The 13,452-nt window shown below is 35.2% G+C and overlaps 1 protein-coding gene across 3 annotated transcripts in view; it reads left to right on the top strand.

Moving 5' to 3' along the window:
* The window catches only part of LOC125273656 (gamma-aminobutyric acid receptor subunit gamma-3), a 154,826-nt gene that overhangs the window by 36,341 nt on the left and 105,033 nt on the right, over positions 1 to 13,452 (top strand). For all 3 annotated transcript variants that reach the window (XM_048199226.1, XM_048199227.1, XM_048199228.1), the window contains one exon: positions 9,057 to 9,124. In XM_048199226.1, coding sequence (XP_048055183.1) covers positions 9,057 to 9,124 — 68 coding nt within the window. The remainder of the gene's footprint in view (positions 1 to 9,056; positions 9,125 to 13,452) is intronic.

Genomic DNA, 13,452 nt, shown 5'->3' on the forward strand with positions numbered 1-13,452 from the left:
TGGATAACATTAGAGGGTTGTAAAATTGTAAGAGCATGCATTCTGCTATGCCACTGTCAATACATGTTAGCTAGATAACAATAGGACTCAAGCCATTAGTGTCTCAAAGGACTATTTGTCAAATCGCATTTCAAAGCACATGCACTTTATTACAGTGATGTTGGAGAGAAGGGATATCCCTCAGCGGCACAATGGGATATAAATGCATGATGAATCCCTTCGTCTGCATGTGACAAAATCCTGTTGTTAGACCGCAAAACTTTCTGCACTGATTTAATTTGCCGAGACATAAGACCTGTGTTGGATTGGATTGCATAATGATGTTTGTGCAATTTACCACACAAGCGTGAATGGCTGGTTATAGCAGGGAAGAGCTAATACATTTAAAAGATTGCTCTTTAAATGTTGGGTGGAAGCTGAACATGAAATCCCACCGATGAATTGTTCATGACGTGGTTCGATAATGTGGAGGCATGGAAGAGGATGCAGGGAGGCCCAAAGTGCTCCGGCAGGAATACAGATGAATGAGAGGTTGAGCACAAGACTGTCACAGGGTTCAGAGCAGACTTTAGCTTCAGCTAATGTTCTTCTATCTTCTTTCTTCTCTCTTCCTTTTCTTTTTTTGTCCACTTTTTTTCTCCACTTGTACCATTCCAGGATCATCATACACCTATACTTATTTCGAAAGCCCCAGAAGTAGTAGCTTAAAACTTAACATGAGGCTTAAATATGCTTAAATAATATCCAAAAAACCACTAAAACAATATTTTGTTGGCTTGTGTACTTACATTATCCCAAATGTTTCCAACAATGTTTAAATCCGGAGAAATCAGCTATTTTAAACAGTGCAACGGCCCATGTTGTTGCATCGCCTTGATTTCCTACCCTAGAAACCATGGAAACACCAAAGACACTTTAATATATTATGTGTTTTATTAGACAGGAGCAACTGTTTGGATACATTTATCGACAGAAAACAAATCATTGTTATGTAGTTCAACACGGTTAGTCTTATTGTTTGAATCTCTTGTTTTCTTGATTTACCGCGTGTAACGTAATGTTCATTGGTTAGTTCCATTTAGTTACCTTGATTGTGATCTAGTATGTTTGTTTACTCATTGATTGTAATTCGCTATGTCTTCCATTGCATATAAATGTTTTACTACTTGTATTCACTTTGTCTTAACTATTTATTTGAAGCACAGAAGATAGTTTTTAGGGACTGAGAAATTAGCTTTTGCTTTCTTCATGCACCATAAACACCTTTTATTTGATCACATGTATATTTCAGCAAAATTGATCTGATCTTCATTCTTGGACTCAAACCTTCATGATTCTTGTATTTATTTGAATTCAATTTTTGTTTTTCGGCTAGGAGCGCATATACCTTTTTTTCTGATTTATTCATTTTTAATTGACACACCCAACTGCCATAATATATGGATTATTTTTAGCTCAGAACAAGTATTTTTTCTATCATTCTCTCCTGTTATAACTATCTTTTTTCAGTATCTGCCCAATATTTCCTTCAGTCTTCAGCTGTTAATTTGTAAATTATGAGGTTACTTAAGGCTTATTGTAGTGTAGATTGGGTACAGATGACTTGTTGCTAAAGCATTGGTTAGTCTCTTAATAACTTGCATTAGAAAATAGTTTTACCAGAAAAGAACATTTTCTTCATTTGTGAGTATATAAATAGTTGAATTTTGTGACTTTTAATTGGAACGCAACAAATAGCTTGCTTGTGTGTGTGCTTATGTGCCAAATCAAAATTATGGTTAAAACATGATTAACAAACAACTGAAATGTGTGACTACTTTTTTTGTTGATATTTTAAAAGTGAAATTTCAAGTAGGTTGTAACAGTATGAGATTTTCACAGTATGATAACCGTCTCATAAAATATCACGGTTTCATGGTATCATGGTATATGGTATTAGAAAATCAATTATTATTATTATCATCAGTTACAATGAATAATGAAAACATTCAGGTTTTTTGTTGTTGTTGTTGTTGTTGAACAAATGCTTTATTATAACAAACTTGAAAGCAATTGTTTGTTTTGTTTATTCAAATTTTAATAATGAAAAACATATCAATTAAATTTAATAACTGATTATGGATTAGATTAACAACTTATATTTATCATTAGTAATTTATTAAAATTTAGAAATTCTAGTTTGACTTAATTCTTCTGGATTTTATGATTAATTACAAATATAATATAAAAAAAGGTGGTAATGAAATTAATGCATAAAACTTTGCCAAAACATAAAAGTTGTTAAATTTTCATTTGATTACATTTTAAAACATTAATTAATTGTTAAAATGCTGCACAACTGAGATTTACTAAATTAAAACATGGACAAAAAAATATCTTTCTTATATGGTTTAAATAAAAATTATTATTATTATTATTATTATTTTGAGATGTACATTCTGTCAATTTCTTCGAGTTAAAAAACAGACTTTTATTTTGAACTTGAGTGAACTTGAGTGAGATTTGAGATTCAGAGCGTATTTGACATTTGATGAAATGCTCATTAAAGGTGCCCTAGATTCAAAAATTGAATTGACCTCGGCATAGTTAAATAACAAGAGTTCAGTACATGGAAAAGACATACAGTGAGTCTCAAACTCCATTGTTTCCTCCTTCTTATATAAATCTCATTTGTTTAAAAGACCTCCTAAGAACAGGCAAATCTCAACATAACACCGACTGTTACGCCCCCAATATTTGCATATGCCAGCCCATGTTCCCAACATTATGAAAGGCATTAGACAAGGGCAGAACGTCTGGATGTGCAGAGCTGAATCAACAGATTAGGTAAGCAAGCAAGGACAATAGCAAAAAATGGCAGATGGAGTAATAATAACCGACAGGATCCATGATAACATGATATTTTTAGTGATATTTGTAAACTGTCTTTCTAAATGTTTCGTTAGCATGTTGCTAATGTACTGTTAAATGTGGTTAAAGTTACCATCGTTTATTACTGTATTCACGGAGACAAGAGAGCTGTCGCTATTTTCATTTTTAAACACTTGCAGTCTGTATAATGCATATATTTATAAATATATACATTATATATGCATACTTTATAAATCTCTCCAACAGTGTAGCATTAGCCGTTAGCCACGGAGCACAGCCTCAAACTCATTCAGAATCAATGTAAACATCAAAATAAACACTGTACTTACGCGATTAGACATGCTGCATGACGAACACTTTGTAAAGATCCATTTTGAGGGTTATATTAGCTGTGTGAACTTTTTTTATGTTGTTTAAGGCAAGCGCAAGCTCTTGGGGCGTGGAGCACGAGAATTAAAGGGCCACACACCCTGAATCGGCTCATTTCTAATTATGCCCCAAAATAGGCAGTTAAAAAAATTTATTAAAAAAAAATCTATGGGGTATTTTGAGCTAAAACTTCACAGACACATTCAGGGGACACCTTAGACTTATATTACATCTTTAAAAAAAAAGTTCTAGGGCACCTTTAAGCATTATCCAAGGCTGCTCTGAGAAATGTTTATGTGTTTATGTGCTCAAACACTGAAAACAATATGAGCGTCGCGAAACTGTGCCGCTCATTCACACAGAGACATGCAAAACAAATGTATACAGCAGTCTTTTTGCACTTTAATATGCACAGAGAGTAGACCATGTCGCGATTTGATCTATTGTACAGCTCTGCTTTTGTTTTATTCATCAATCCGTCAAATCATGCATTTTAAGTGACATCTGCGTTATACTGTAAATTCCATTTTCATCACTGGATTCCGGGATTCCCTCTGCATCACAGAAATCATTTAACGGAACAAACCTGCATCTGCATGGATGGTGTTCTCTAATATATGGGAACACGTTCGATGTGTTTCCTCCTTTTGCAGCTACTGTTATACTTTTTGCAAACTGGATATCCACCCTCGAGGACTACCCCGTGTTTATTTTCTATATCCAAAATATTCCCATACTGCAAATTTGAACTTACTTTTCGACGTGGGATAGCAGCCTCTGTCTCTGACATCGTCCCCGCTGTACATGTGTGAGTAGAGCAAGTTAAGAGTTTAGTCATGTTGTTGTGATATGCACAGGTGAGATTCTATGTCTGATTTTTTTTATCAATACTGTAGATAAGCAAATGTACACGATATGATAATCGTACGTGATTACCGGTACATCATTACAACCCTAATGGCAAGTTATTGAGAACATTGTTGTTATACCTTATTTTCATTGAACATACTGGTCATAACATACATTTCTTTCAAAGGTGTATGTGGTGGTGGATTCACTAAAATACTGAAGACTGGATCTGGGCTACATTTTGTAAAAAGCATCATAAGCCTAAGTAGATCTTAGATTGGCACCAATGGTCTCTACGATCATCTTAGCTCACAATGCTTTTGAGAACTGGAGCCCTGGCTTGTTGCTGCACAAATTAAGGGTCTGTTTTCTACTCTGATTTTCTTCTAGCTTGTCCTCCTGCAAGTATTATGCCTCCAAATAGTCATTTCTACATTTATTTTTACCTAGTTTTCTCTTCTTTTGGCTATGTGGGCACATCTGTGCGTGTAGAGCAATTAATGAGTAAGTGTGACATTTGATGCAGGTGCTTGTCCTCATCCTAACTCTAATGAACGGACATCCTTTGTCGGAGACAGGCCCATGACCCCCTCGCCCGACAGCACCCCACAGCTGCCAGCGGACACCAGACGACGGTTGCCAAACAAGAGATTACATGGAATAATATTAACCATGCTTCCTCCCTGACTTTGCAAAGTAAGGTGTGAGAGAGGAAGAGTGAAAGCGTGTGGATGGTGATGCTCAGCCGTAATAACATTGGCAGACAACAGGGAGAGATCTATAAATCTTATATGGAAGAGCATCCAAACATTCTGTGTCCAGATCCAAACACTAAGCTCATTAACTTTATTGCACATTATCATAGCACAGCAACAATATCTGTCTAATTTGTATCATTGCTGTAAATTGAAAGCAATTACAAACTGTAAATGTAATTTTCCAGCTGTGAAATAGGACATTGGATGATGAACTGTGACTTACGTGAGTAATGAAATATTCATGGTACTTAGCTGTTATTTCCCACATCGCATTCAAAGTTGACAGCTAGTGTTATAGTTCTTTATAATTAATCAAACATATCCAATAAAAGTTTAAAACAGGTATGAACTATTGCTCCTGTGCATAATAAATGCTTAATGTTTATAGCAGTGCATACTTAGCCAGGGACATGGTCTTGGTTTCAAATCAAAGAATTCATTGTTTAGTCTAGTCAAAACATGAAAAATGAAGAAAACAACAAATTAAATTTGTAGTTCAACTAAAATTTCTTTTTAAAATCTGTTAAGGATATTTATAGAAGAAAGTCTAAGCTGCTAATACATGTAATGAAATACACATAATGAAAGTGAATGGTGACTAGCTGAATGTTTCAAGCAAGATTTCAAGGTCTAGGACCTTATGAAATCAGGCAGAGATGACGTGATCAGAACTATGCCGAAATAGTGCAAAGAAGAGAATTCCACGAGAGTCCCTAGTCAGCACTTTAGGACTGTACAATCTGATATCTGCCATTGTGGCAAGAAGTCTGAAGTTAATTAACTAACTTCTGCACAGCTGCTAATGCTGTTAGCTGCTTACCTGTTATTATCAAGTAAAACCATATTTTAAGATATGTCAGTGCAAGTTGCTTTCAGTTAAAACAGCTCAAACATGCATTTTTATTCTAGGACTAGTTTAAGCCTTGCCTGTGAAACAGGGGGTTATAGAATTAAGTAAAATCTACTTAAATAAGTTAAGTAAATTTAACAAAATTAACTTTTTACTCAAATAGTCTAACATGTAATTAAACCTTGCTTTTAAAGTGTATGCTTTAATTAGAAACATCTAAGTAAATAATACAATAGATATTGTGTAAACACCATTAATACATAATAGGAGTAATGCGGCACTCAACGGAACACACAGGGCCCTATTTTAACGATCTAAGCGCATGGTCTAAAGCGCACGGCGCTAGTGCACTTAGGGCGTGTCCGAATCCACTTTTGCTAGTCTAACGACGGGAAAAATGCCGGCGCATGGTCTAAAAAGGTTGTCCCTATTCTCTTAATGAGTCGTGGGTGTGTTTTGGGTGTAACGTGCAATAAACCAATTCCTCTCCCATTCCCTTTAAAAGCCAGTTGCGCTCACGGCCATGGCGGATTCGCTATTTACATGGCGGAATTTGCAAGGAAAAACTGAACGCTTCTCTAGTGAGGAAACGGATCCGCAGACCATCTACGGGACAAGCTGCATTCCACCAAAGCATTTTTATCTTTTTGCACACAATAATAATCTTTTACATTTGTAATCCTTTTATTTTTAATATTTGACATGATTGTGTGCTGCTGCATGTCCCTGTATGTGTAATAAACAGAGGGTGTACGCACGTTGTGCACCCGCATATAGGCGCAAATTACTAACGTACTCTTTAAATAACAAAACAAATATTGTGCGATTTAACTTTAGACCAGGTTTCAGTTGGTCAGTGGCGCGGTCTATTTCAGTTGCCACAAAATAGCAATGCGCCAACAATGCGCCTGAACACACCTCGTTTTCAGAGCAGCACGCCCATGGACGCACAAATGGGTGCAAATGCATTTGCTATTTAAACAATGTGGTGCAGGATGCGAAAATGATACCTGCGTCAGGCTGAAACTAGCAAATAACACTTGCGTCGTGCCTGGCAACGCATTGTGCATAGGGCCCTGTGACTTCAATACTTACAATACACAATACACAATGACAGTAACATTCGAATGATCATTTGTGAGTATGAATGTGTAATTTTGAGTATGATGTCACAAAATCGCAAGTTACTAAACCTAACAACAAAAGCAGTGATGAAACCTTATTAATTATTCATGCCCCATGTTCTTTTTCTGTATTTTTGCCTTGGTGAGCAAAAGAGACTTAACATAAAAAAACTTACTGACCTCAAACTTTTGAACACTAGTGTACATTATATCAAATCTACCAATGAATGAATGAATGAATGAATGAATGAATGATACTTAGTAAGCTGCATGGCTAACATTTAAAGGTGCCGTAGAACGTCTTTTTAAAAGATGTAATATAAGTCTAAGGTGTCCCCTGAATGTGTCTGTGAAGTTTCAGCTCAAAATACCCCATAGATTTTTTTTAATTAATTTTTTTAACTGCCTATTTTGCTGTAAAGCTAACATTACACACTGTTGGAGAGATTTATATAGAATGAAGTTATGTTTATGAATTATACAGACAGCAGTGTTTAAAAATGAAAATAACGACAGTCTTGTCTCCGTGAAAACAGTAAGAAACGATGGTAACTTTAACCACATTTAACAGTACATTAGCAACATGCTAACGAAACATTTATAAAGACAATTTACAAATATCACTAAAAATATCATGATATCATGGATCATGTCAGTTATTATTGCTCCATCTGCCATTTTTCGCTGTTGTCCTTGCTTGCTTACCTAGTCTGATGATTCAGCTGTACACATCCAGACGTCCCGCCCTTGTCTAATGCTTGAACATGAGCTGCAAATATTGGGGGCGTACATATTAATGATCCTGACTGTTACGTAACAGTCGGTGTTATGTTGAGATTCGCCTGTTCGTCGGAGGACTTTTAAACAAATAAGATTTATATAAGAAGGAGGAAACAATGGAGTTTGAGAATCACTGTATGTCATTTCCATGTACTGAACTCTTGTTATTTAACTATGCCAAGATAAATAAAATTTTTAATTCTAGGGCACCTTTAATAGAATTGCTACATGCAAAAGTCTCATTTTAGAGGATGTGTTCAACTGCATGTGATTAATTGCATAAATCACCCACAATAAACCTTGAATTCCACACACAGTTTAAATGTATCCTCTTTGTATATCATGACCCTAATGTGGTACTGTCTTCATTACTTCAAGACAGCATGTGAGAAATCAAGGCAACTGACACTTTTAATTCTTGCACAGATGGGAATCTTTATTTTGATGCACACTCAGTGATGAAGGCATTTAGGAAATGAGAGGGGAGATTGAAAATGTCATGCTCATATTAAAGTGTAAGCACACCTGAGGGGGTTGTGCCCACTCGAGCGCTGTTGGACTGACAAGTGGTCAGAGGTTGGCTAAGGCAACATGAACAAAATGGGGTTTTGTGATACTCTTCTCCATTGCGGTTGTTATATTCTTCAAAGATTGTGACAAAATATACTTTTTACATCATCTGTTTTATCTCAAATTAAAGCAACCTGGGTTTTTTTCTCACCGAATCTACTAGCCTAAAACATAATGTCATATTTTGATTTTATTTTGATTTTATTATATTAAAAAATACATCTATTTTACAAAATGTTTAAATATTGTGGTGGCTCACAGTAAATTAAAAATCCTGAGAACAAATTTAGATGTTTCACGAACATCATCTTGTCTGACACTATATGCTGCTATGAGAATAATATGATGATCATACTTGACTCACTGTCTTTTTGTCATTTTGTTGTTTTTGTGAAGAATGAACCCCTCCTTCATCTCTTCGGCTACAGAAAATGCTTTCCTAATGGAGGGTTGTCAGACCAGGCTTTCACTCATATTGAAATTTTCACAGTTCCTTTCCTCTGCTCCCCCCTCCAACTTTCCACTTCATCTCTCAAAAGTGACGAGTGCTTTTCAGCCACGCTTAATGTCAATCAAGCTAATGTTTAAAACTGTAGATTATTGTGATAAACTGCTTAAAGAGGAAATCCTTTAAAAGAGATTTCAAATGGATTCAGGGAGAGAAGATTATGCAATGTGATGACATCTTGGTGCACAGACAGTTCATTCATTAAACTCTTTAAACATTGTCATACAGTTGCTTTCACACATGATGCATAAACAGCTGAAGAGTGAAACAATTCCTAATTTTAGTAAAAAAAAAAAAATAATAATTGTTTTATGGCATTGAGTCTCATGTCATCTTACTTTCTCTCTTTCTCTCTCTCTCGCTTTCTCTCTCTGCAGTTAAACCGACAGTCATTGATGTTGATATCTTCGTAAATAGTATTGGACCTGTGTCATCAATAAATATGGTGAGTGAATGCATGTCCATAAAGCTGTGCTATTTTGGTCATTATAATATATATATATATATATATATATAATATGATATGATATATTATTTTTCTGTCAAACACAGATTTTTTGAAGAATCTGCTGCTATTTTCCATTAAAAACAGCATAAATAATGAGAGAATTTTAATTTTGCTGTGAACTTTCATTCCTTTAGTGTCTCCTTTTCCCTATTTCTCAGTCATTCTCACATTCTCTCTTTCACACATTCAACAGCTACAGTACAGTCCCATAGGTGACACATGGCTCTAGGTTTGAGTTGAAAGCAGGGCCACTAGCTATCCCTCTGAGATGTGAGTCCAATGCTTAAGCTTCATCTCCCCTGAGGCACGGAAAAGCTTCAGGGGAAAGACAGAGGAAGAAAAAGTAAGAGACAGAAAGAAAATAAAGTGAGACATAGGAAAAGATTATCTCAGTTTTTTGTACATTAGTTGCCACTTGATACTATAGTTCCTAAAAATGAATCGACTGGATCTACTGCTATAAATGTTCCATATTTATGTGCGCTTCGATAGATATAATATGTTAATGTGGACAGCGGTGACAGATCTCTTCAAATGGATGTTAAATTACCCTGGAGCTCAATTCTTTCTTTGGCTCCCAATACATCAGATTCATCCTTGAAAATCCGAGTGTGTATTCACTTCCAATTATTATGGTCCAGGGCTCAGAGAGCGAGAGAGAATGGTTGGATAATAAGTAGCACCCAAACAAGCACCTGAAGAAATAGCAGCTATCGATTGATATGTCACCAAACAGTGGCTTAAGGGCTGTTTTAAAGCCTTGAGGGAGATGTTTCTTAGAATTCACAGCAGACAAGAATATTCAAGAATGCTGAAAGTTTTCAAGGTCTAAATGTTAAGTTTAAGTTCGGAACATTGACATTCTCTTTAGACTTGCATCTGAATGGAACAGAGGTTGTGACCTGCCCAACGAACCCATTCATGCATATTCACATGATTTATTTGCATATTCAGCCAGAAGTAACAAAAATGTTTCATTTTTCAGAGGAATTTGGCGTTCACAGTTGTATGAATGGAAGTCAATTAACATGAAATATGTAACTATCTTTCTATCTTTTCATTTCGGTTTATTGCATGGGTTTTATGAGTTGTCAGAATGCAAAGAGAGTGCGAGAAACATTTAAATATGCTTGAATTAATCTATTATCGTGCTCTGCGACACTATGTCTCTCTATCTCCCAATATCTCATTTATTGTCGGTGACAATTTAATTTTCTTGAAATGCTGCACACACAATTCTTTGTCAGGCAGGTTATTTGCACATCCAGAAGGACCGAATTACATTTTTTTTTGCTGCTGGCCTTTACACCGTCCACCTTAGTAAATAAAAAGGTTTACACAACAAAACGAGGAGAACGCTAATATATTGTCAAAGTATATATTAAAGGCAGTATATATTGTTGCATGTTTTGTTTAGGACTCAACAACACCCTCACCAAGGCATCTGTTCTCCCGTCATGCTTAATTCCTGCTGTTTGTGCTTTCCTTTGTTGGGCCACTGCCGTATTACATAGTGTGGAAACTCTAGAAAATGAATAAACACCTACGCAGAAGTCTCATGAGTGATTCCAGTGGGAAAGTTTTGGTTGTGCTGTGGAACTGAATCACTAAATGCATGGGTCAGGTGTGACATACAGGGACATACTGTAGCAACCATTTTAACCCTTCCGCAATAGTTTTTAAGATTTTGGGGAAAAATAATCATTTTAAGTAATTTAAAAAATTTAGTCAGACATGTAAAACATTACATAATCAGATTTTTTTTTTCAAGTAACTAGTAAAGTAACGCTATGCTTTAAATTTACAACAAAATATCTGAGAACTAAAATGTCTGTTACTTTTTTAAGTAAGTAAGTAATTAAGTAATGCAATTTACTTTGTTTTCCCATTTATTGACTGACTCCTGTTTCCATGTTGAGAAAAATTGTAAGTTCAGAGGCGTTTTGTGCGCTGTGTAAACATGATGTTTATTGTTGTTCTAGACTAAATGTTAGTATGAATTTACTCCCGAATCACAAAAACAGGTTCAGTAATGCTCAAAATGAATAAAAACAGTGAAATGCAAACTCAGAATACTACGCAAACTTGCAGCAATTAAATATTAAAAAACACAAATATGTAAAATGTATTTAATCTCCCTTTATTTACCAATGCCTTTGAGCTGACCTTCGATGATCTAATTCAGCATACCAATAAGCAAAATTTTTTGTTTAATTTTACATTTTTATGTCTTTAATAACTGCATTAAAACAAAAAAACAAAGACATTATTAAAAAAAAAAAAAAAAAAAATATATATATATATATATATATATACACACACACACACACACACACACACATACATATATATATATATATATATATATATATATATATATATATATATACACACACACACACACACACACACACACACACACACACACACACACACACACACATATATATATATATATATATATATATATTAAATAATGTTTTTGTTTTAATGCAGTTATTAAAGATAATTTATTTGTTTACTATTTATTAATATTTATATTAGTGGATATATTAGAATTATTTTAACTGTGATTAATTACACTTATTATGGCATACACTCTTTAACTTAACTGATGTAAATATTTTGTGTACTCTGCTTTACTTATCCTTGTAATTATCTTTAATGGCATACATCATTTATGGAAATTAATAAATACAAAACTATTATCAGCATCTACCAAACCAGCTTTACTTGTAATGGACAGGAAATACTGTGTGTAATTTACCTGCAATTAAATCAAGCCATTATTATTCAAATTCACGCTGTGATTGTAGATTAGTGAAATAGAGCTTAATAATTGGTATGCAGGATGTGCCGAAACCATTGTCAAACAGCGACAAACTCTCGTTATGTCTTGTTTGTGGCACCAGAATTCCTGCTGGGCTGCTCCATAATTGTGGTAGCTAACACATTTAATATGCCATTGATTGTTGTCTTAAAAGAGGTCTTCATTTGTGCTTCTTGTTATTCTGATTCTGAAAAACTCTGAATAAACTTTTAATACAGGAAAGCGAATGTACAGGTGTCTGTGGAAAGAGCTTGCACAGGTGCTGATCTGGTCCTCTCAATGCTTCACCCATCATCTCCTCCACCACTCCTGTAGCACAACATTTAGACACAATAAATTAAAGGCCTAGGAGAAAATTGAGGATCGACAGGATCAATTTCCTCCAACACAGCAGGTCGCTTTTAGCTGCACCTAATTCTTCATGTGCCATTTAAAATCCCAAGGATTATAGGTAACAATTATATGAAAGAATGTGGGGATTAGTTAGTTCAGCAGATTATCACCATCACAAAACACAGTTAATACCCCGCAGAGACAGGAAGAGGTCCTGTCTCTCTGTGCTCAGCATCCTTGTCCAGCTCACAACTCCCTCCAGAAAAGGTGAAAAGGTTTAAGCACGGTTCTCAAGCTTCAGTCCTTTTCTGGCTGACTGTGAGTGTGGCCACACCTGATTGCCCCCAGACCTTGGCTCTTTCAGCTACGTATTGATCTCATCCTCAGCTTGCACTTCCTTCCTGCTCACCTGTTACGGATGGCAATCATTTCCCCGGGAGAGACCATCGGTCATTGCGATTTTTATTTTTTTGCCAAAGTATGTTGATTTTGATTGATTATTGTAGCCTTAGATTTTCATGCCACCTGTTTGATATCTAATTTTAGGGATGGTATGTGATCAATAAGATGTGGTACCAGTGAGTAGTGTTGGCTCGATACCAAACAGACCGCTGAATAGATGTTAAAGCTCTGCATATCATGGGAACATTTGGGAACAATTATTGGATCATAAATCATTAAACTCTCTAACCACATACCACAGTTTTCTTCTTCTTCAGAAATGAAGACAGCCATCAATTGTAGCAAATTAAAAAAAATTCAGCTGCACACACAAACTACATTACATATTTTTATGAAATGCATTATTTTTATGCATGTAATGCATTATTATTTTGACATTAAAATGTAATACATTAAAGGGGTCCTATTTTGCTTTTTCCATTTTCAACTTTCTTTAGTGTGTAATGTTGCTGTTTGAGCATGAAAACGTCCACTCCAAATGGAGTTATTTTCTATATCAGTAAGCAGTGCTTTTGAACTCCCTGAAATGCCTCGATTGTAGTCTTGAGTTTTCTTCTGGGAATGTACATGCCACAGTATCACTCATTTAAATAATTACAGCTCAAGTGTCAAGGCGAAACCTGGTTGAGTTGCATTAGTA

Source organism: Megalobrama amblycephala, linkage group LG8, assembly GCF_018812025.1.
Source record: "Megalobrama amblycephala isolate DHTTF-2021 linkage group LG8, ASM1881202v1, whole genome shotgun sequence".
Lineage (NCBI taxonomy): Eukaryota > Metazoa > Chordata > Actinopteri > Cypriniformes > Xenocyprididae > Megalobrama > Megalobrama amblycephala.